The sequence below is a fragment of the Diceros bicornis genome, chromosome 17, assembly GCF_020826845.1.
Source record: "Diceros bicornis minor isolate mBicDic1 chromosome 17, mDicBic1.mat.cur, whole genome shotgun sequence".
Lineage (NCBI taxonomy): Eukaryota > Metazoa > Chordata > Mammalia > Perissodactyla > Rhinocerotidae > Diceros > Diceros bicornis.
Window position 1 is genome coordinate 29,668,612 of NC_080756.1, and position 25,491 is coordinate 29,694,102.

General features: G+C 34.4%; 1 protein-coding gene across 1 annotated transcript in view; it reads left to right on the top strand.

Moving 5' to 3' along the window:
- CPNE8 (copine 8) overlaps positions 1–25,491 on the top strand; it is a 205,010-nt gene that overhangs the window by 84,260 nt on the left and 95,259 nt on the right. Inside the window, exons 7-8 of the mRNA XM_058558514.1 lie at positions 15,658–15,721; positions 22,340–22,443. Coding sequence (XP_058414497.1) covers positions 15,658–15,721; positions 22,340–22,443 — 168 coding nt within the window. The remainder of the gene's footprint in view (positions 1–15,657; positions 15,722–22,339; positions 22,444–25,491) is intronic.

Genomic DNA, 25,491 nt, shown 5'->3' on the forward strand with positions numbered 1-25,491 from the left:
TGAAAGTACTTTTCTCCAGGAGCAGCATTAAATTTTCTTAGTGCCAAAATAATCTAAATAGAAAGACTATTGGACAAAATTTTAAAAATAAATCCATATCTAGTTTTGGAAAGAAGTAAATAAGTATATCAGATTTTTTTCCCTTATCTTCTCAAAAATCATCATTTTGAATTCACAGTGTATTGACAAGTAAACTGAACCATGTTCTCATACTTCTTGGTCATTTCTTCCATTTGGTAATGCAGGATGACTTGCTTCCATTTCTAAAAACTCTGAGCTTTCTGCTGCTTTCTTCCCTATCAAAGTTCGGAAGGAATAGAGATTAAACATATTGTTAGTGTTTTTATTTATTTATTTATTTTAAAAAAGCCTTTGTGAATAATTAACCTTGATTGGGGTATGGTGCCATTTTAGGTATAGGTAGATTCTCACAGTGCAGCAGGCTGTCCTGAGAATAAATTCTAGTAAGTGAAAAATCTCAATAATCTTTGCAACTCAACTGTCTGCTTTGATAGCAATATTGACTGGACCCTCCCTGTAATCTTGGAGATAGATCAATTGAATTACTCTTTCTCAATTTGAGTTAACTCTGATGAAAGACTCTAAACATGGAGGGCAGTTTAGTAAACTGACATTTCCAAATATATCTATATTCCAACATATTTTTAGTCATTTGCATGAATGTATTCAGTTTTTTTTAATATAAATACCATTTCTAGCTAACTGAATTGTTAGCTTTTCCCAGCATTATGAGCGTTCTTTCCTTCTTCCTTTCATATTATTTTTGTTTGTATTAAATTCTCTATTGTCCTTTCTTAAGCAGGTCTACTGAAAAAACTAATCAAAGGAATACACAGTAGATGCTCCTGTTCTGTTCTTGTTAATTCTTCTGCGAACACACGTGGGTTCCACAGCATGCTGGAGCAAGGCACCTAAACAGCCTTCTAAAATTCAATCAAGAGGCTGAATACATCCCCGCCCCCCACCCCTTTCTTCATGTAACAATTGTCAAAAGACTTAAAAAGAAACCATTATATCCTCTATATTGTAGAGACCTGTTGTTGTGCCTTGTAAGTAGTTAGGATTAAATAAATGTTTATTGAACTGAATTTTCCAGAATAATAGTCACACTATTATGCTTCTCCTCTTTTGTTAAGTACTCTAAGTGTCTCTCATTATAACTTTGTGCTTCAGTTTCCCAGAACTTGGAGCAGAATTCTTAGATTATAATATCATTGCTGCATATGCGTTTTACTACACTACGAATGCAAAGTATACTTTTAGTGTTATTAGCAACCTAATATTTCTGTAGATAGATGGCTAGAACTAATTTATCACAAGCAAAGAAAGTAATTTCTTAAAAATTTTTGACTTATGTGGTATTTAGGAGCTAGGATCACACCATTCTTATCAATAATTACTTCCAAAGAAAATCTCAATCTCCAGAGATTATGAGCAATTTACTTGGTTTTTGTTACTGAAAAACTGTGTATCAAATCATTGATTGTACTCATAGTGATTCTGTACCATGATAATAACAATCTTGTTTTCCTTTTAACGTCAACATTTACATTCTAACTATAAAACGAGATCACATTTAGTTTAATTGTAATGTTAAAAATTACAGGGTAACAGATGGATTGCTTGATGAGCACAGTGTTTCAAATTTTAAACAAAGGTTATACTTTGTTTAAAATATGACTTATTTTAACAGTGAACATAGTATATTTCCTTTTATGATACCTGGTTTAATAAAATCTTAGAAATGGCATTTTGTTAATATTTTAGAGATAAAACATATTGCATAGAAAGATAAATGCATCCGATTTAAATGAATCATTAGTTTTGAAAAAACTGGACTTGCATGGATCTTTTATCTTTGCCTTTGGAAATGACATAATTTCCTCTTGTAATTAGATCTCAAAAGAAAACTAACATACTAAAAATAAGTTTCTCTCCACTTGAATGTTAGAGTTTTCAGTTATTGGGCTATGTATGTGGCTTTGATTTTCTTTGTTTAACAAGAAACATTTGATATCTTATGCCATCAACCCCAGCTATTTACCTTCTCTGCAATCCCGCCCAGGTGGTCTGAGCACTATAGGGTCCTAGCACAGAAGCAAATGGTCTGGTGACACCACTGACTCCTGGGCTCCAGGCTCAGCTCCACCTTCAATGCTCTGTGACCCTCGTGGGCACGTTTTCCCTGTCTCCTCAACAGCCTTTACAAAAAGTTACAAATAACCTTCTTCAAAGTCTATCTCCTCTCCTCACCCCCTAGCCTTCTACTTTTACAACTTTACCTTTTACTCTCAGAGAATATAATACCAAATAGTATTAGTTGCTAGATTTGGGCTGTATTTGTTATTTAACACTCTATCAGGCTGCACCAAGAGCTTTACATATATTATAGCATTTAATCATTCCTCAACCTAGCGAAATAGAGATTATCAGTTATATTTTGCAGAGGAGCAAAGTGAGACTTAGAGAAGTTAAATACCTTAACCAAAATCAAGAGAAGAAATCCACAGAATAGCTTTCTAAAACTCAGGTCTGGCCCCTTAATCTTTCTTCAGTTTTCTGTCTGCTACAGGTGAGATTTATTTTACCTTTTTCTCTCCTGGTTTAGTTGAGCATATTTCTCTTCTTCACCTAAACAGTCGCCTCCATCTGAGCCCTGGATCGCACTCCACACAGACATCCCTGGGGACCTGGCCTATATCTTCAGCTTTCTCCCTGCCATCCCTCAGACACGCAGCTGTGCTTCTACCCTATTCTTTGGCTCTCTCTCCATTCTTCCCATCATGGCAAATAATCTTCAAAGACTCTTGTACAGCTTCTCAGCTACCACTCCCTCTTCAAGCCGCTCTTCATGATTCCACTCAAATGGCTTATTGGGACTAGGCACCACCTCTGTGCCATATCCATCAGGTGCTTTCAATTCTCAACTGATTTGGCCTCTCTGCGGCTTTTGGTGCTATTGACCACCTCTTCCTTGAAGCTCCTCTCCCATTGCTTTCATGACACCATCTCTCCTAGTTTTCCTCCTGGCTTCCTGGAAGTCCTCTTACCCTCCTTCACTGGCCCAAGAATGACCTGAAATTGTGTGCAAAATGCTGGGTGACATTTTTCTCGTAGCTTTTATTGAGTCTCAGATGTGTCTGTGACTCAACAAAGGTTAAGACTTACAGCCTACAGGGTATGTTCCTCTGGATGATCTCTGATATGGCCCTGATTTCAACTGTCAGCTATATGCCGTTGATGCTCACATCGTCTATCAATCGTATTTCTCTCCTTGGTTCTAGATGCATGTGTGCAACTGCCCACTGAACATAGATGTCTCAAAGAAATCTCAAACTGAATATACCCCGAAAGTGAATTTGCCATTTATATCACCAAAACTCCTCCTGCTCTGTCCTTTCTCTGTAATAGCATCACTAGACAGTTTTCTAAGCAAGATAGCTGGGAGTCATACTATGCTCTTTCTCCATTTCTCCTTCCTTTCCCAATAAGTAACCAAGTTTTCCAGAATCCCTCGTCCATCTCCACCTCCACTACCCTTGTGCAGCAACCTTTCTTACTTCGATAATTATGCCACTCTCCCAACCGGCCTTGATGTCTGTAGTTGCAGTCTGCATTAGTCCCATCTGCATGCACCAGTTCTGGAGTCAGATCTAAAATTCACTCCCTTTCCTTGTTTGAAATCCTCCAATTCTTTCCCATAAGCTTTAGGGGAGAAAACTCAACTCTTTGCAATAACGCTTGAGACTCAGGTGTGTACTCTAATATTCCCAAACACATATTATTCTCTGAACAACTTGCATTTCCTTCAGTGGATCATATTCTCACATTGCTATGTCTGATCCCCGTGTGTGGAAGGCGTTTCTGCACTTTTTCCTGCTTGCCAGTATGTACTCACCTTGTTAGACTCAGTTCCTGTCATCTATGCAAAATCTCCAGACGAGGGTTAATGCCCCATTTTTGGTGTTCTAGCACATGCGTCTTATTTCAGTTATAATATATATTATATATTATAATATATTAATTATATATATTATATATTATATATAATATATATAATTATATATTAATTATATTAATATAATATAATATTAATATATATTATAATATAATATAAAACCCTCGTCAGTTTCTGCCAGACGAGGGTTAATGCCCCATTTTTGGTGTTCTAGCACATGCGTCTTATTTCAGTTATAATATTCATCATCCTTTATTGTTACTGCATCAGTTACAGCGTCTTTACTGTGTGTTTGTTTATCTTCCCACTGAGCTCCTTTAGGCTAGGGACTAAATCTTCTTCACTTTATCTGTTTCTCTACTACCTAGCACAATGCCTATAAAAGAGTAAGCACTCAATACATCTTTTTTAAATGATTATATTACTGAACCCTAGAGAGTACTAGTTGCCATGCCTTGCATATAAGTTGATAACAAATATTTGTTGCATAAATAAGTAAATGAATTTTATTCTGTTTGTATTGCAATTCTGTAAAGCTAAGTGATCTATCTATATTCGTTTTGCTATTTGGACCTATAAATAATATGAAATACAAAGTTCTCTTTTCATTAGTATTTCACAGTCAGAAAGTCAATTTGACTATCATTTTCATATATTAGTATCATAAGATGGTGAAATAAGATCATATGAATAATTCATTTGGGGATTAAAGAAGTGTTCATACACTAACAGAAAAATCATAGTTTCATGTTAAGTTTACTTCTTAGATTAAAATCATTAATGTTGATGAATAACAAATTAATTTTTACTTATCACATAGCTTACATCACTACCGGGCAAGTTTCAGTCAATTATTTGTATAATTTGTTTCCCCACTAAGATCTAAGTCTTTTCCTCTCACAATTCAAGTATAAACAGAACTCTCATCTATTAATTATTTAGGTGTTACCAAATTTTAGTGCAGTATTACATAAACGCTTCATTGTGCCACTGGATAACTTTATTGTGCCACCAGATAACTTTGAGAATTACATTAACTTTTTTTAAATTTAATTTTTAAAAAAGAGTTAATCCAGACAGTTTGAGTTCTTCTCGCCCCGATTGAAATAGAGTGGTTTAACATGGAAAAGGTCTTGATTTATCTTTTACCCACTTAGGAACTAGCCCGTACTAGAGCCTTTGTCCCCTCCGTTCCCCCTTCCAATTTGGGTATTTGTTACCCAAATAGCAGTCAAGACTAGTCCAAACCATATGTCATTAGTAAATTTTGTGTTGAAGATTATCCCTTAATTCTATTACCTTTACAGGTAAAACACTTAGAATTCTCATTCTGCCCCTTTAGCTGCCTAGCATTTTGTATGATGGACTATCCCTTCATTTTTTTATCACCTCTCTCTCCCTGCCCTCAATCAATGAATGCACTGCATCCTATTATCTTTGGCCCATTCGTCAGAGAGCTAGTACTATAATAAACGAATCAGTACTAAGGTTGTATTGAAAGTGTGCTACTGGTTTGTTACTCTTCTCGTCTATCCATATTGAGTTATATTGTTTACTCGTCGGCTTCTGAAATCACTCTCTTAAATCAAATGCAATTCAATTCAACAAATGCTTAGAGAACATCTAATAAGTGCCAGAAGTCTTTAGGTGTAGTCGTACAGAGATGGCAATGCATAATTCCTCCCCTACCAGAACTCACTGCTCTTGTGATTGATGCGTGTCAACACATAATAACAACTATAATTTATTGAATACTTGTTCTGTGCTGTGTTTATACACATTTGATATTTAAAACTGCATTATCATCTTAATTTCTCAGATAAGAAACTGAGTTTCAAGAAAGTTAAACAACTCATACAAGGTCGTAGTCATTAACTGATGTACTTGGGATTTAACCTCCTAAATACAGTCTCTATGTACTAGGTCTCATTGTAGCACAGTAGGAGTATCTACAAGGTGGAGAAGGAGAGGGTTAATTAACTCTAGTTATGGGAGTCAGAGAAGCAGCGTTTGAATTGGGCTTTGAAAAATGAAAAAGAATTTACCAAGTAAACAGTCTAAAGATGAATCTGAGACCCTGAAAGTTTTAAACCTTAAGAAAGGCTGATGAAGGAGATATTTTAAGGCAGGAAACATTTTATGTTACCAAAGACATACCGCTTTAGTGATATGACTTATTGCTTTCAGCTCAGCATAAACTGATTAATTTTCTGAAAAATGTTAAACTTGATAGCATCTCCTTCATAATATTATTAAATGTGATGTTTCATTTTTCATGTTTTTCAACTTATATAACTGAAATTATACTATACATTTTTCTGTGATTTGATTTTTTTTTTTTTGCTCGAAATTGTTTGTGAGAACCATCCATGTAATGGGTGATATGTGAATGTGTGAAGCTGTAGTTTATTCATTTATTTCATTGCTTTATCCATTTTATAAATTATGACTAGATTTTTCTCATATCAAGTCAATGGACTTTTTTGTGGTTTAGCTGTAGTTTATTCATTTTTTCATTGCTGTGTAGTTATTCATTTTATGAATTACTGATTTACCTAATATTAAGTTGGTGGACTTTTTTGTAGTTTCTTGTTTTTTTTTCTCTATGGGCAGTGCTGCAATAAAAATCATTATATGTCTTTTTATTATATGCCTAGAAATGAAATTCTGGGGTCACAGAATATGTGTGGTAAAGAAGGGAAAATTTTGGCCCCCATGACCTTTGCTGTGTGGTGTCACACCCCATGGTCATGTTACTGTACATGGCAAGAGAAACTTTGCAGATATATTTAAAATGACTAATCAGCTGACCTTAAGATAAGTAGGTTGTCATGAATTATCTAGATAGGCTCAATGTAATCACATGAGCCCTTCAAAACAGAAGAGAAAGGCAGAACAGGAAGTCAGAGAGATGCAGCAGATGGGGAAGTCAGAGATTCAAAGCATGAGAAGTGTCTTACCTGCATTTGCTGGCTTGAAGATGTAGGAGACCACAGGGAAATCATGAGAAGGAAATGAATTCTGCCAACAAACTCATTGAGCTTGGAAGTTAATTCTCTCCCAGATCCTCTAGATAAGAACCCAGGCCGGCTGACACTTTGATGTCAGCCTTGTGCAACCCTAAGCAGAGCACTTGGCTGAAATTTTGACCTCCAGAGCTGTCTGATAATGAAAGGGGGGGTTTGTTTTAAGCCACTGAGTTTATGGTAATTTGTTATGGCAGCAATAGGAGACTAATGCATATTTTGGTAGCTAGAAGTGGGGTGCTGCTATAATAAATACCTTCAAGTGTAGAAGATAGATAGAAGAATGATCTGTGGAGGAGATTTTTGTCAGATGGAGTGAGTCCCTATGACATACACAAGAGACCCACAAAGCTCTTGGAGAACTTTATGCCAGCAGAAACACCGAGAGCTTGGACGGAAAGAGAGAGACTACAAATGAAAGAAGGGTGTTGGAACCCTCAAATTCTACTGGCAGGAAATAGGCTGGTAAAACTACTCAGCTGCAGTCTCTTGTTACCTTTCATAAAAAAGGAAGAATAACCCAGAGTTTGGAGCTACAAACCACAGAAAACTAATAGAGTTTGCTCAGCTGGATTTCAAAATTGCTTTGGACTGATCATTCATTTTACCTTATATTTTTCCCCTATTGGAACTGGAATGCTTATAACTGTTATCCTATGCCTGACCGATGATTGTATGTTGGGGCAGATGATTTGTTTCTTTAGAAACACAGGTGCCCTGATGGGAGGAATTGTGCTCCATGATAGATTATATCTAGAGACTTAACCACACTTGATTTAGATGATGAGATTTGGGACTTTTGAACTGATAAGATTTAGATGAGATTTTGAACTGAGTTGATGTTGTAATGGGATGAAACCTTCAGGGACCTGTGGAGCAGGTGAATGTGTTTTCATATGCGAGGGCCATGAATCATGGGACAAATTAACATTAAACATATCCTCCCATTCCATGGATTGCCTTTTCATCCTGTTGATTGTGTTCTGTGATGCACACAAGTTTTTAAGTGGTGCATTTTAAGTTCCATTTGTCTATTTTTGCTGTGCTTTTGGGGTCATATTCAAGAAATCATTGTCAAGGTCCATGTCATGAAGGTTTCCCCCAATGTTTTCTTCTGGAAGTTTTATAGTTTCAGGTCTTATGGTTAAGTCTTTAATCCATTTTGAGTTGATTTTTTATGTATGGTGTAAGATAAGGATCCAACTTCATTCTTTTTCATTTGGATATACAGTTTTCCCCACACCATTTGTTGAAGAGACTGTCCTTTCCTCATTGAGTGGTCTTGGCATCCTTGTTGAAGATCATATGGCCATATTTATGAAGGCTTATTTCTGGGCTATCTGTTGTATTTCATAGGTCTATTTGTCTGTCTTTATGCCAGTACCACACTGTTTTGATTACTGTAGCTTTGTAATATGTTTTAAAATCAGGAAGTGTGAGTTCTCCAACTTTGTTCTGATTTTTCAAAATTGCTTTGGCTATTTGGGGTCCTTTGAGATTTCATATGAATTTTAGGATGAATTTTTCTGTTTATATCTGAAAAAATTGCTGCTAGGATTTTGATGGGGATTGTGTTGAATCTGTAAATTGCTTTGGATAGTACGGACATCTTAATAATATTAAGTCTTGCAATCCATGAACACAGGATGTCTTTCCATTTCTTTGTGTCTTCTTTAATTTTTTTCAGCAATGTTTTATACATTTCAGTGTAAAAGTTTTTCACCTGCTTGGATAGGTTTATTCCTAAGTATTTTACTATGTTTGATGCTATTGTAACCGGAATTGTTTTCTTAATTTCTTTTTTGGGTTGCTCATTGTTAGTATATAGAAATACAACTGATTTTTTTATGTTGATTTTGTATCCTGCAACTTTGCTGAATTTATTTATTAGTTTTAACAGTTTTTTTTTTTTTTTTTTTTGGTGAAGAAGATTGTCCCTGAGCTAACATCTGTTGCCAATCTTCCTCTTTTTCTTGAGGAAGATTGTCCCTGAGCTAACATCTGTGCCAATCTTCTTCTATTTTGTGCATGGGACGCCGCCACAGCATGGCTTGATGAGCGGTATGTAGGCCTGTGCCCAGGATCTGAACCCGCGAAGCCTGGGCCGCCAAAGCAGAGCACGTGAACCCAACCACAACGCCACTGGGCCTCCCCAACAGTTTCTTTTAATGTGGAATCTTTAGGGCTTATATGTAATCTTACATATGAGATTATATCATCTGCAAACAGAAATAATTTTACTTCTTCCTTTCCAATTTAGATGCATTTTATATCTTTTCTTACCTTATTCCCCTGGCTAGAACTTTCAGAATGGTGTTGAATAGCAGCAGTGAGGGTGGGCATCTTAGAGTTCATGATCTAAGAGGAAAAACTTTCAGTCTTTTACCATTGAGTATGAGATTATCTGTGGGCTTTTCACATATGGCTATTATTATATTAAGTTAGTTTCCTTCTATTCCTAGTTTGTCGAGTGTTTTTTAATCATGAAAGAGTATTGAATCTTGTCAAATTCTTTTGCTGCATTGAGATGATCACATTTTTGCCCTTCATCCTGTTAATGAAGTGTATTAAGTTGATTGATTTTAATGTGTTGAGCCATCCTTGCATTCCAGGAATAAATCCCACTTGGTCATGGTGTATAATCTTTTTAATGTGCTGTTGAATTCAGGTTGCTAGTATTTTATTTAGGATCTTTGCATTAATATTCATCATGGATGTTGGTCTGTAGTTTACTTGTAGTGTCTTTGTCTGGCTTGGTATCAGGGTAATGCTGGCCTCATAGAATGAACTTGGAAGTATTCTCTCCTCTTCAATTTATTAAAAGAATTTTAGGAAAATTGATGTTAATTCTTTAAATGTTTGAGAGAATTCTCCAATGAAACTATATGATCCTAGGCTTTTCTTTCTTGGGAGATGTTTGATTACTGATTCAATCTCTTTACTAGTTATTGGTCTGTTTAGATGTTCTATTTCTTCATGATTGAGTCTTGGTAGATTGTGTTTTTCTAAGAATTTATCTATTTCTTCTAGGTTATCCAATTTGTTGGCCTACAATTGTTCATAGTATTCTCTTATAATTTTTTTATGTCTGTGACATTGGGTGTAATGTCCCCTCTTTCGTTTCTGGTTTTATTTGTTTGAGTGCTTTTTTTTTTTTCTTGGTTGAGTTAAGATCAATTTTTTTTATCTTTTCAAAAAACTGATGCTTAGTTTCATTGATTTTTTTTGTATTGTTTTTCTATTCTCTCATTTATCTCTGGTCTAATCTATAAACTTTCTTCTTGGCACTGCTTCCACTGCATCCCATATGTTTTAGTGTGTTGTGTTTTATTTTCATTTGTTTCAGGGTATTTTCTAATTTTCCTTGTGACTTTTTCTTTAACCCCTTGGTTGTTTAAGTGTGTGTTAATTTCTGCATATTTGTGTATTTTTTCCAATTTTCCTTCCATTATTGATTTCTAATTTCATTCCATTGTGATTGGAAAATATATTTTTTATAATTTAAAGCTTCTTAAATTTGTTAAGATTTGTTTCATGGCCTAACGTGATCTCTCCTAGAGAATGTTCCATGTGCACTTGAGAAGAAAGGATATTCTACTGTTATTGGATAGAGTGTGCTGTATATGTTTGTTAGGTCCAATTGGTCTGTAGTGTTGTTCAAGTCCTCTGTTTCCTTATGGATCTTCTATACAGTTGTTTTATCCATTATTGAATGTGGCATATTGATATTTCTTACTATTATTGTGTTGCTATTACATTATCTTTTGTTAACACACTGCTGGATTTTTGTTTAATACCATTCTGTTTATATTTTTTGCGTAAGAAATACTAAACTAGTAGAATCCCATAGGTGTTATTTTTATTATTGTACAATTTTAAGTATTCTCTCTTTTCCATTATTCTTTCTTTTAATAATGATTTTCAGAACTGTTTTAAAAATTGCTTTTTATCATTAATTGCTAACAATTTTTTTTGGCCAATAAGTGTCAGATATTTTAGTAAATATTCTATGACATAATATGTGGTCAATTTTAATAAATGTTCCATAAGTTAAAGCAAATTTTGAACAATGAGTAGAAATCACCAAGATGAAAAAGGGTCCTTGAGTGGTTGGTAGGGTGAGTATTCCAGGTGAAGTCAGGGAGAAATGAAACATCTGTTATGGATTCAGGGAACTAAAAGTGTGGCTCTGTTGAAAAGTGGCAGGAAAGATGAAATTAGAGACTTAACAGTGACTGCATTTTATGAAGGATATTATGTCCTAATTAATAAATTTGAAATTATTGTAGGATCTATATAGAGCCACTGGAAGATGGAAGGCTTCATGATTAGAATTCATGATCAGATCAATCTGGCATCAATGGAGAGGATAAATTAAAGGAGTACCCGCCTGAGACCAGTTAGGAACAAGAAAACTGCAGTAACCCAAGTGAAAGTGTAAAGGTATGAACTAAGGCAGTGGTAGAGGTAATGAAGAAGTAGTAAGAGATATGGAAACATGTTGCAGTTAGGAAAAAACCCAACTGCAGCAATCAGCAAAAAGCAAAACAAATCAAATCAAACAAAAACAAACCACCCAGTCTCTCAAAAGGCCATTTATTCTTCATGTGCTCAATTTTGGAAAGGATTACTCATCTCTAATAATTCTCTTGAGATGTATCTTCAGCTGTTTTGGGGATGAGTTCTATTATTCTTTCTATGTGTTACAAAATATAATGGGAGAATACAAGTATGGGAAACTATTTTCAAAATGGATTTTTTTTGAGTAACTTTCTATTTTGATATCATTTCAATTGTACAGAAAATTTGCTAGGGTAAGACTCTAGTAAAGAGACTCCTGTATGCGCTTTACCCATAATGTGTACCTTCAACAAATGTTAACTTTGTCCTATGTGCTTTATCATTTTCTCCCCCACTTCCCTTCCTCTCATCTCCCCTCTCATATTCTAGTTCTTTTTTTTTGAGCCACCTGAGAGAAAGTTGGAGACTCTAAATACTTGAGTGTCTGTTTCTTAATAAGGATGTTCTCTTACATAACCACAATATGATGATTAAAATCAGGAAACTTCATAACAATACAATGATGTCATCTAATCCACACTCCATATTCAAATTGCAAGAATTATCCCAATAATGTCCTTTATAGCCATTTTCCTCAGTCTAAAATTTAATCAAGAATCATACATCGAATCATACCTATATCATCAAGTCCTGATTTTAGTCTCTTTTAACCTGGAATATTTCCTCAACTTGCCTTTGTCTTTTCTTGCCTTGCATTGCTTTTAATAAACTTTTTATTTTAGAATAGCTTTAGATTTACGGAAAAGTAGCAAAGATAGTACAGGGAGTTTTTGTATATCTCTCACCCAGTTTCCCCTAACATTAACATCTTACATTACCATGGTGCATTTGTCACAACTCGGAAACCAACATTGATACATTACAATTAACTGAACTCCAGACTTCATTTGAATTTCCCTTGTTTTTCCACTAATGTCTTTTTTCTGTTTCAGAATTCAGTTCAGGATACCACATTGCATTTAGTCATCCTGTCTCCTAGTATCATCTGTTCTGTGACAATTTCATAGTCTTTCTATGTTTTGGATGATCTTGACAGTTTTGAGGAGTGCTAGTCAGATATTTTCTAGAATGTTCCTCAGTTGGGATTGTCTCTTGTTTTTCTCGTGGTTAGAAGTCATTGGAGTTATGGGTTTGGAGGGGAAGGCCACAAAGGTGAAGTGCCATTCTTATTACATTATGTTAGGGGTACGTGATATCAACATGACTTATCACTGGTAATGTTAGCCTTGATTACTGGCCAAAGGTTTGCCGGCTTAAAATTGCTCAACGTAATGGTATATTTATCCTTTTGTAGTACAGTCAATTCTTGCTTTATATGTTTTGGAGCTATAATGTTCGATGCATACAATATTGAGATTATTATATCATCCTAATTAATTAAATCTTTTGTCATTACTCAGTAACTATTTCTAGCAGTCTTTTTAAATTTAAAATCTATGTGTTTGCTATTAATGTAGGTACACCGGTTTTCCTTAGGGTTAGTTTTTTTCCCCTTAGTATATCTTTCCCTTCTTTTCTTGTGAATTTTCTAAATCCTTAAATTTTGATGTCTATTATTAATAACTTATGGATGAATTTTATTTTTTTATATAGAATGACAACCTTTGTTTTTAATCTGGAGCATTTAGTTTATCAATGTGTACCTTAGTAGCTATTCCTTTAGATTTATTTCTGTCACCTAATTAGTGCTTCTCATCTGCTCTGTCCTTTTTTTCTGGAGTTTCTTTTGAATTGGTTGTATTTTTAAAGCACTATCCCACAATTTTCCTTTACTAACCTTTAGATTATAAAGTCCTTAAAAAATTGTAGTTTCTTAGAAGTGTTTAAACACATTTACTTCATTTCTCAAATTCTATTAAATTTAAAGCATCTTTTATTTTTTCCTGAACAATTAAAGAACATCAGAAGACTTGAACTTAAATTCTCACCCTCCTGATTAATGCTATCATTAGCATTTGTATTTGCTATTTATTTTTTAACCTTACTATTATTGATTTATAGTCAATATTTATTAAGATTTGCCCATATTTTTTGTTTGCCCATTCTTTTATTGTTTTTTCTTTCATCGTAGACTTTCCATCCATGATCACTCTCTTTCAGTTTGAAGTCCATCCTTTAGAAATTTCTGAAGCAAAGGTGCTTGGACATAAATTCACTCAGTTTTTATTTGTTTGGAAATATCTATTGTTCATGCTTGTTCTTAAAGGAAATATACACAGTATACATTCCTAGGGTGACGGTTATTTTCTTTAAAACCATTGAAGATTCTTTTTCAGTTGTCTTTCAGCTTCCAATGTTCTTTCTGAGCTGGCATTCCATCTTCAGCTTCTGATTGGTCCTTACTTTCTTGCCAGAATGTTAGAGCTTTTATAAAGACTTTTTTGCAAATTTTATTCAGCATTTTAAAGTATTTTCTGGTAGATGTTCATTTGGAGTATTTAGTTTGACATAATGCTAAAAATATAAATCTTGTGGTTCGCAAATAGAAAGAAGAAACAAAGGTACAGCTGGATTAGAAAAACTAATGGATTAAGATGTTGGATGGATGCTAAAAATGATGTAGTAATATTCTAAGAAAAAACATGCAAGGACAAATTAATTGATCTCTTAGTCATTAAGACCTGGAGAAAATTGAAGATCCTGACATGTACAATTACACTAATGGGGAGTAAAGAGAGAGAGGAAACAAGATTTTGTGATAGGCAGTTTCCTGCACAAGCTGTGAGAGGGCATTTTTAGCTCAAGACCGAGTGGTGGTCTCCAAAAGAAAGTTTAGAATAGGAAGAAAGAGAGGATAGAGCAGTTGTAGTGTGAGTACATTCATATATTCATATATTCACAACTCAGAATATTTAAGCTTCCATTCTTTTACTTTGTTCCCAGTCAAGATACTAAGACTCCAATCTGTTTATACGTGGAGAACAAGGGGTTATGTATTTGTTGCATACATGGTGGCATAGATTGTCAGGGATGAATTATATTCTTGAGGACAAAAACACTTGTTGGGCTCTAATTCCACAACCTGTAGCTCCCAGGCCAAACAGAAGAGTCTGAATTGTGGTTTGTGATAGGACAAAAGAAGCATGAAGTATACCTTTAGGGCATTAGGTTTACTCTTTGGAGGATTCTCATGGACTTGTCTCTGTAGTGCCTCATGTAAAGCAGGGAACCCATGCACACACCTTGCATTTTCCTAGTGGACTTTGCTCTTGATGTCAGCTAGAAGCTATATGAGCATCAATATACCAGAGACATGTAGAAAGAAAATTGAGTGCGAGTTTTACTTTGCTTAATTTTACTTATGTACTACGTATTTTCCTTATATATTGATAACCTATGTATAGATATTTAGTTCTGTTGGTTTACAAGGGGTTTATGTCATGAATTTTGCTCTTGTAGAGCTTATAATCAACTTGAGAAAAGGAAGGGTAAAAATATGTGATTGTAACAATGTAGGAATAATTAAAAGCTTAAACCTGTGGCACTGACTTTAAGTGTAGTTGGAATGCAAAGAAGACCCAGCTTTGTGTGAGGTTGACTGGGGTAAGGTTTCTTGGAACAAATAGAACTTCATCTGGGGATATGGAAAGTTTGAGGCAGAATAGGGAACAGTTAACATGCTATGGTATGTCAGGGCGTGGGAATGGGCACAAAGAAGAAATAAGCACAAATAATGAATCATGTTGATGAAAGGAGCAAGAAATATTGAAACTCAAATCAGGAATAGGTTTTAATCACATAATAGAAATCTTAGAAACCATGGGAGAAAGTTTTATTATGTTTTAGATTATTATATTGTATTATGTGTGATAGACAAGATGACATTATTAAGACTCTTAGGCAGAGGATTGACGTGTTGAATGTGATCAAAGTTTAGCTTCATCAAGAAATGTGGATCTATAGGATTATCTCAAGGTTGAAACTGGGAATATATTTTGTTAGGAAAGAGCCTGCCTATAAGTGTATGCTCTTTATTTGGTTGCATAAAAATAAAATATATAATATTAGTTTATATTATATAATGTTAGTATAAAATATTAATGTATATAAATATATTTTTTGTTGTTTTAGAGGAATTCCAGGGAAGAAATGTGGTACAATCATACTTACAGCAGAGGAATTAAACTGTTGCAGAGTAAGTAAATATTTCTTTGGTTTAAAAAGTATTTCCAACACTTATTTTTTATTTTTATTTTTTTTTGGTGAGGAAGATTCACACCAAGCTAACATCTGTTGCATCTCTTTTGGCTTGAGGAAGACTGGCCCTGAGATAACATCCAGGCCAATTCTCCTTGTATGTGGGATGCTGCCCAGCATGGCATAATGAGCGGTGTGTAGGTCCACGCCCAGGATCTGAACCCGTGAACCCTGGGCCGTCAAAATGGAGCATGCGAACTTAACCACTGTGCCACCGGGCTGGCCCCTCCAACACTTTTTTGAAATGACATTTCTGAAACTATACCTAAATGACTAATTCTTGGGTAATTTTAGCAAAAATTACTTAAAATTTTGTGTTATATAATTCTATAATCCATAAAATATCATTTTAGATGCTTAGTACCTTATCCAGAGAGACTACATGCTATAGTCCAAAAAGGATAATCAGTTATTATAACAGTCTTTTTAAAGAATAGAAATTATTAAAATAAAACCTAATGTCAATATCATTTTGGGGGCATTAATACAAGGAATTGTCAATTGTACCAGTCACTTCAGTTCTTGCAGAAATTTTGAAGATTTATGTGTGATTCTGAAGGAATATTTCTATTCACTTGACTTTAGCCCTTTTGCATAACAGACTTGTTTTTCCATATTTCTAATTAAATTAATTCAGAGCTTATATAGGGTCCTATCTTTTATTAGCTTGGGAAGCTCACATTTGAAGAAAGGACCAGCTACTGCTCCAGCTAGGAGTATGACGACATAGAGTGCATCATTGATATTTTTAGAAAACTGCTATTTTTAGTTGTGATTTGCTGATATAGCCATTCACTCACATTCAGTGATTTCACTATCATCAAGAAATGAGGTGATACCTATGACACTCCACACTGGAGGTAATTCGGCTCGCTGAATCCGAAGTCAATATTGTCTGTTTAATGTGGCCCAGCAGATCCCTAGGAATTGTTATTTGTGGGGGAAAATAGTTTGCCCTAGATTGTATCTCTAGGGCTCTTTATTTTCAATTTTTGCTTCATGATTTTAGGAACAGAAACTTCCAAAGCAAACCAAAAACTTAATACTTTGATATTGGATAATCCCTATGGCTTTATATACATAATGTGTTTCTGAACTGCTCTGTTTTACTTTCTGTATTTTCAGGGGAAGCAAAAAGCCAAATATGTGAACCAGTCACTAGATTATTTTAAAATATTCTCCCAGCTCTGATAATGGACTACAATAATGTTAAATCTGAAAATATAATATATACAAAAGCATTTTATGTATACTAAAAATGCCTTACAGGGGCCGGCCCGGTGGCGCAAGTGGTTAAGTGCGCACGCTCGGCTGCGTTGGCCCAGGGTTTGTGGGTTCAGATCCTAGGCACGCACTGACGCACAGCTTGTCAAGCCTTGCTGTGGCGGCGTCCCATATAAAGTGGGGGAAGATGTGCACGGATGTTAGCCCAGGGCCAGTCTTCCTCAGCAAAAAGAGCAGGATTGGCAGATGTTAGCTCAGGGCTGATCTTCCCCACAAAATAAATAAATTAAATAAATAAATAAATAAATAAAAATGCCTTACAAAAAATAGTGAAATTATTTAATTGCGGAAATATTACTTACCATCCTGTTTTTTAGTTAAAATGGCATAATGATTTCTTTTAATTATTTCATCTAATCATCTTTTATACTTCTTGTTTCTGAATTTGTATATGTCTATGATCATATGTGTTTTGTATACTGAGGGAGGAGAGAGAAAAAGAAGTTCAAGGTCAAAAAGATATGTGTTCTTTATGCTACTTTGTCAAAATCTTGACATTAATATGATTTTGTTTAAATATGCCAATGAACACATTATTAGTTTTATTTCAAAATAGAAGCAAGAAACCAAGGGCATAGACTATGGCCAGGCTGCATCTCAAATATCTTCCGCTTTCAATTCTATTGTTTTGCTTCGAAGAAAGGAGAAATTCTTCCAAAGCTTCCATACAAATGAAGTGGAATGTATTAAATAGTGATCTAGAGGCATTTTTACTCTTTCTACTACTAAAACTTTCAGAACATCTGGAATTATCTTTTAATAAGTAAACATATTTCTCATACTTAGAAATTATAAATCTGTTTTAAATATTGCTTAGAATCTTGATGTAGCTTCACTTATGTGTCCTATCTTCTGATTCTTAGCTACAGCCTTACTGATAATTAGCATCATTAAGACATATAAACCTTGAAATAATATTTCTATGCTAGTATAGTAGAAGAAACGAGTATATTCAAAGCAATGTTCATAGTTAAAGAGACAATGGCTTTTAAATGTACATTTTAGGGTACTTTAAAAATATCAGGCATTGTCATTTGGAATTTTGAATGAAATAATTTTATTTCACATTCGAAATCATACAAACTGACATTTTTTTCCCTTTAAAACACATTGCTGGGGCCAGCCCGGTGGTGCAAGCGGTTAAGTGCGCCCACTCCGCTGCGGTGGCCTGGGGTTCACCAGTTCGGATCCTGGGCACGCACCGACGCACCGCTTGTCAAGCCATGCTGTGGCAGCGTCCCATATAAAGGGGAGGAGGATGGGCACGGATGTTAGCCCAGGGCCAGTCTTCCTCAGCAAAAAGAGGAGGATTGGCAGATGTTAGCACAGGACTGATCTCCTCACCAAAAAAAAACAGAAAACAAAAAACACATCGTTAGTTATTAACTTGACCGTAAGCTTTGGAATCAGGACACCTAAATTTCAGTTTTGTCTCTTTCAGTATTCAGCTGAGTGAAGTTATGTTCTTGGAGCTTTAATTTCTGCATTTGTAAAGTGCTAAACATCTTAATACCTCCCCACATGGTTACCCTGCAGAATAAAAAAGAGGCAGCATTTGAAAGATGTGTACATTATAAATTTATACAAATGTTTATTTTTAGTGTGGTAATCCTGATTATCTCAACCTAGTATTACATAGTTTATTTCAAATGCAACTTTTGTAATATATCTACTCAAATGCCAGAGTAAGAATTAATGTAATTTTGAAGTCATATTAGGAATATTTCTTCACTCAATATTTTAAAAGTAGCTTGAAAATATCCACAAATAGTATTTTTCATTCTGATTGATTGATTGAACAATATTCATAAAATGAACAATGTGCTAGTCCCTAGAATGGATGGTTAGAGTACAATGGTGAGAAACAACAACAATAACAAACAACCCTGGTCCTTGTCTTTAATGAGCATGTAGTTTGTGGGAAAGACGGACATTAATCAGATGCAGGTAAATAAATATGTCATGATAAATACTAAGTGATCAAATATGAGAGAGTACAATGGAGAATCTAATTTATATTGGGGAGGGGGTCATTGCAGGTCTCTTTGAGAAAATGACATTTAAGCTTATCCCTAAGGAACGGTTTGCCAGCCAAAGGCTAAGAATTCCAGCAGAACGTATAGCTTGTGTAAGGTCCTAGGCAAAGAAAGGAGTGTGTCTGGTGTGTGACGGCAAGGGGCTGGGAGTGGGAGATGATTGAGGACCGATGAAGGTGGGAAAGTCTGCTCAGAGCCTGTTTAGTGTTGGGCTTTTTAGACCATGTTAATGATTCTGTGTTTATCCTAAAAGCAAGGGAAAGCCTTGACGCATTATGAACAGTGCTATTTCTTTCATGTTTTAAGAACATTACTCTGTCTGCTGGATGGAGAATGGATAGGATAATCCAAGAGTGAAAGAGGGAGAAAGGAATAAATGCCACTGTGCATGTCCAGGTGAGAACAGAGGTTGGCTTGGACTAAGATGATGCCAGTGTGGCTGGAGTGGAGATTTGAGAAATGTTTTAGAGATAGAATGGTACATACAACTTGGTGATGGATTAGAAAAGGGTCAGGAAAAGGGAGGAGTCAAGGACAGCTTCCTTGAGTACTTTGAGTGGATGACAAGCCACTAATTGAGCTGGGAAAATTGCAGGAGAAGCAACTTTCATTTGAACTTGTTAGAAGTGTCTGGGATACATTCAAATGGGTTTCTTCAATAAGAAGTTTGTTACATTGTCGTGGAGTATTGAAGAAAAGTCTTAAGATTCTTTCAGATGGTATTAAGCATAAAAGATTTACAAAAAAAATACTTTGCAGGGGCTGGCCCTGTGGCGTAATGGTTAAGCTCAATGCGTTCTACTTCGGTGGCCCAGGTTTGTGGGTTCAGATCCTGGGCACGGACATACACTACTCGTCAAGCCATGCTGTGGCAGTGACCCACGTATAAAGTAGAGGAAGACTGGCACAGATGTTAGCTCAGGGCTAATCTTCCTCAAGCAAAAAACGAGGAAGATTGGCGACAGATGTTAGCTCAGGGCTAAACTTCCTCAGCAACAACAAAAAAACCAACAAAAATACCACTTTGCAATGAAGCTTGTATATTTCTAAAAGTAAGGAAATACTTGTTTTTTCCCCAAAAGTTAGATTTCTTTTGTGCTTTATACAGATGGAATCCCTGCTAAGTTATTAACCTGTAATTGCAAAAAAAAAAAATTTTTTTTCACAAGTTTATATAATTTGGTGCACTGAAAGAAATCTTTATTTTGAATCAGTTCTTCGTTTTGCAAGCCTTAGGAGATATAATTTGAAAAATTGCAATTTGGTATAATGTTTACCAGTCTTCAGACTGAAAATGCATATTTAATAATATTTAATCTCTTTGAAGTTTTATTCACAATAAGTTTAATATACACATTTCAGTAATCTATTATGCATTTTAAGTATATCAGAATGTTTTTTGGTAGTTTGTGTTTTGGTTCAGGTGCTTTGGGAGAATGTCTTAAAGGAGCAATTTTTTTTCTATGGCAAGAACAGTGTCCTTGTCTCATGTTCTTAGAAAACCACTCTCTCCCAAGGGCATTTGAGTATATGTGAAGGTGAAAGGGCGTTCAAAACAAAGCAGAAAAACAAAACCAATCCTTCCTTCTCCATTTTGCCTTGATTTTGTAGTTGGATCATCAGCATAATTCTCTCCCTGCTTTTTTAAGGATAGTATAGAAATTTTTGATCTGTAAACCTCAAATTTGAAAAGTGATCATGGTTGAGAGGTTGGAGGTGATAGTGATATCCATATTGTCCTTGCCTCTGTTCTTTTAATTTTCTTTAAAACATGTGTTGTTACTATGCCTGCCTAGAAGCACATTTCCTGCTCTATTATGAGTGTTCCTCTGGCATATAGAAGTTATCACATCTATATGCTAAGTAACAAAGTAAAATGACACTCTACTAATGCTTTTGAAAACCAGAAGTCTAGAGATGTGTCCTGTTCCTCTGTCTACTCCCAGATTCTAACCGAGTATTGCTTGTGAAATCTTAGGTAGGTAAGTAGATGAACGAATGAATGAAAAAGAGAGAGATAATTATCTCTTGTATAGTGTTCTGGAATTACTGAAAGGAAATGAGAATTTTAGGTGGTTGCTTAGTAGTATTGCTGGACTCTACAAAATAAAGAAGTGGTGAATAAGAGAGTGACTTTTTAGTCATTGTTAACATTGTCAGTAAATAGTATCTAAAACTGTGACCTCTTGATTTAATCTGAATTACTTTGACCCTCCACTTCTTTCCAAAATGCTTAGCATCTCCTTTCAGTTAAAAAACCAAATAAACCCAAAATGCTGCTTTTTTTTTTTTTTTTGGCTGAGGAAGATTGGCCCTGAGCTAACATCTGTTGCCAATCTTCCTCTTTTTGCTTGAGGAAGATTCACCCTAAGCTAACATCTGTGCCAGTCTTCCTCTATTTTGTATGTGGGTCGCCACCACAGCATAGCTGCTGACGAGAGGTGTCGGTCTGTGCCCAGAAACTGAACCCCGGGCTGCCGAAGTGGAGAGCGCTGAACTTAACCACTAGGCCATAGGCCCAGCCCCCAAAATACTGATTTTAATTTTTAAATTACTGTATATTTTCTACCTTTTAAAAATGCTTATCCTACCTAATTGAATAATGTTTAACTTCCTTGATTTATAATACACTTTGTTTACTTTAAAGACTTGTTTCCCTTTAAGCTAAACCATGTAGACGGTGAGTGCTTGAGTATATAAATTGATGAAAATAATTGGTTTGGCATAATAATTAATATACAAGTATGTAGTTTAAATTACAGATGAAAATGAAAGTGCTTTACTTTTCTTGAAGCCCAATATAATAGAAATTATTTTGAGATGTAACTATAGAGACATTGTAGTGCACTTGTGTATAATTAAGAAGGAACCTTTTTCCCCTCTAGATTGCAAACTGTGTGGTCAATCTGGGTCTGTCTTGTGCCTCACCTAATCATCTAATACATCTCAACATCTAATACATAGTAGATGCTTAGTAAATAGCTCCTGAGGAATTAAAGAAACACTTATGTTCCAAAAATGTGTGCTTGAATAATTAAAGATGTGAATGAAGATCTTGTATTATAATATTGGATACCTAAAGTCATCTAGCTTTTTACGTTCTCTGGAATTCTCGCATACCTGGCCATTTGCATTAAAACGGCAAATTTGTTTTCTTGTCAAGTCTTGCTTGTGATCTGCAGTGTCTAGTTATTTATAACCCAGGTTTTGAGCTATTTTATTCATTTTGTTTATAGGATGCTGTTCTGATGCAATTTTGTGCCAACAAATTGGACAAGAAGGACTTCTTTGGAAAATCGGATCCTTTTCTTGTATTTTATCGAAGTAATGAAGATGGCAGGTAGATCTATCTTTTATGCATTTTAGCTCTTTGGTAAGGATGATATTTGAATTATTTTTTCTCAGAGAAGCTCATTAAATTGATAAACAGTAAAATATTTTGGTATTTTAAAATTTGATTTGATGCTTGTATGTCAATAATAATGTATAACTTTATAAGCATTTTATGTTTTGTTTGATATTTAAAATGAATGATTTTCAGCTTCCTAGAAACATTTCCTCTTTACTTTTCCTAAAATTATAATATTGCCTTAATAGTATGGAGAAATTATATTTTTGCAGAAATCTAAAATGCTGAAACTAATGTATTTTGTTATAGAATTGATCTCAAACCATTTTCTTGGAGAAAGATAGGGATTTCTGGGATGCTTTTTATACTACAGGTATTTTTTTCCCCCCAATAATATCTAAGTCTAACATTCAATAAAATTTTTCATTACATTCTAGTAATTTAGATGTTTTTATCAGTCATGATTAGACTTTTCTGTGTGGTTTGAAAATGTATCCATGGTTATAAATTATAATTTAATATGTATGATTCTACCATTAAATGTATTTTATTATTCTTTTCTGTGATTCATATTGTGCTGTCAGTATTCATGGGAAAGTTTAGTGGTTAAAATTATGAGCTAAGGTCCTGTTGCCTAGATTTAAATCATAATCCTGCTGCTTAATACTATGGGACCATTGGCAAGTTTTTTAATCCATGTGAAACTCAGTTTCCTCATCTGTAAAACGGGCTAATAATCATAGCTACCTCACAAGGTTGTTAAGAGTATTAAATGAGTTACTACACAAAAAACATTTAGAAGCTTGCCTAACACATAAGAGGAATTTAAATGTTAGCTGTTATTATTATTATTATCTTATAGTATAATGTTTCTTTTTTGTTTTCCTTAACTATGCATAATAAAATATTAGCTAAAGAAAATGTCATTTGGAGATTAAAAATGAGGGGAATAGAATGAAAAAAAATGGTCACCACTGCTACACTTACAAATGAAACTGTGCAACATGTTAATCTTAATGAGTGTATAAAATGTTACGTAAAAATAGAAAGTTTGCTATTTAAAGTGAATACACTTGGCAGTATAAACTGTTACTTATTGTGCAATTTTTGTTGGTGCAGCTACTGGGCAACTGTTGGTTATTTTTGTTATGGTGTCATATTATTGGATTTTACGTATTGCCCTTCTATTTTGGTGGTAAAAATGTCAAAGTAGCGTTTCCACCTGAACACTAATTTTATCCATATCCAAAGTGAAAAATATTGGACAGTGAAGAAAATGCTATTTGCCACTTATTTCAAAGGTAGAGAAAAACTAAAGAATAGTTCAAAATTGTTGAATCACAATGTTCTTATGCCTCCTCCTGTCTAAACTACTTGTTTCCTGAATTTTATATCTTTATTCTTATTAATTTTCTTTATTTATAAAGATTAGTTGTATGATTTTAGAATTTCAGTCTATAACACATTCAATGCTACTGGTGAGAATTATATTAGAAAAATTTATTATGCTTGTAAAAATGATATTAACTTGTTCATTAAATGAAATCAAAATACTAAGGAAAAAGTACAACTAATCCAAAAATCTCAAATCATTTAGAAACAAATTGCTAAAATTTGTTAAGTCTCATTTCAGAAAACTTTCCACTTACGTTTACACACAGAAAACTAATTCACCAGCTAGATCCAAATATATATATTAAGGCTTATGTATTAATGTGTTTATATATATGTAATGTGTTTATATACACAATATAAATTAATATGTTTATATATATGTTGTTAGTATATATATTAATGTGTGTGTATATATATAATGTGTTTATATATATAATGAGTAAAAATGCTTTTACTCCTCACTTTTTATGTGTAAGTCTCTATCTTTAACTGCCAAGATTTTAGTTTGATTTTTAACATTTATTTGTATATGGAGCTATTTCAAAAATTGCCTGTTGCCTAGTGTGTTTACGGCTCATTTTATAAGAAAGAGTAAAACGTGATTTCTACTAGAAACATTAATAAAAAACCTTAATAATATACTATTATAAATTCATATTTTCTTGTCACATTTATTTAGTAACATGACCAGTATTCATAATTAGGTAATACTTTTCCTTTGATATAGCTGTTTTTTTTTGGTAGATGGCTTCATTTAAAACGTATTTTAATATAGGTTATTTAGTAAAATTTTTTTCTTATAATACGTACTTACATACGCACTTATGTTTATATAGCAATACTCCCGAATGTTAGAAAGAGCTACATCAGACTCCTGTTAGAATTGTCACTAGTTACAGTAGCGCTGGAATTACTAGTGAGATTTTGTGGTCTATATCACCTCTAATGCATTACAAGTGAGAATGATTAACAGAAGACAGATGACTACCTGGTTCATAAGTATCTCACTAAGAGATGAGTCATTTTCTTAAGAGGAGAAGTTTCAAATGTCAAAGTATTTAATTACCATGGCTGGTGTTACTAGGAATATAACAGAAGTTTTGATTTAACCATAAACAAAGAGGCCAGAAAGTCAGTAGATTGTTGAGCACGTTGGTTTGGAAGGTGGTCCGTTGGTTTGTCTCTGTCTCTGTCTCTCTCTCTCTCTCTCTCTCTCTCTCTCTGTGTCTCTCTATCTTGATATCATCTATCTAGCTAGCTAGCTCTATCTACCACCATACCAAAGACTTGGTGTATGTTAGAATATGGTACAAGAGAAGAAGAGAAAGCCCCTTTGTAGATCTTTAAGAATGTACAGTATTATGTTATGAAAGGAGGCAGATGCCTGTTTTTAAAACAAAACAATACATGTAATTTTGTCCCTATAAATTTTTCATAACCATTTTTGTGTACATTTGCCTTTTCTCATTTGATTCGCTCTATTTTTTCCCTGCCTACTTCTCCCTTACCCCTTGACTTTTCTTCCCTCTACTTTAAATATCTTGATTGTCCTTTTCCAGTCTTCTCTGTCTTTCTTTTCATGCCTTTTGCTCCCAGTGGTTCACAAATCACTTCAGGCAAGTCAGCTCTGAGCACATTTGACCA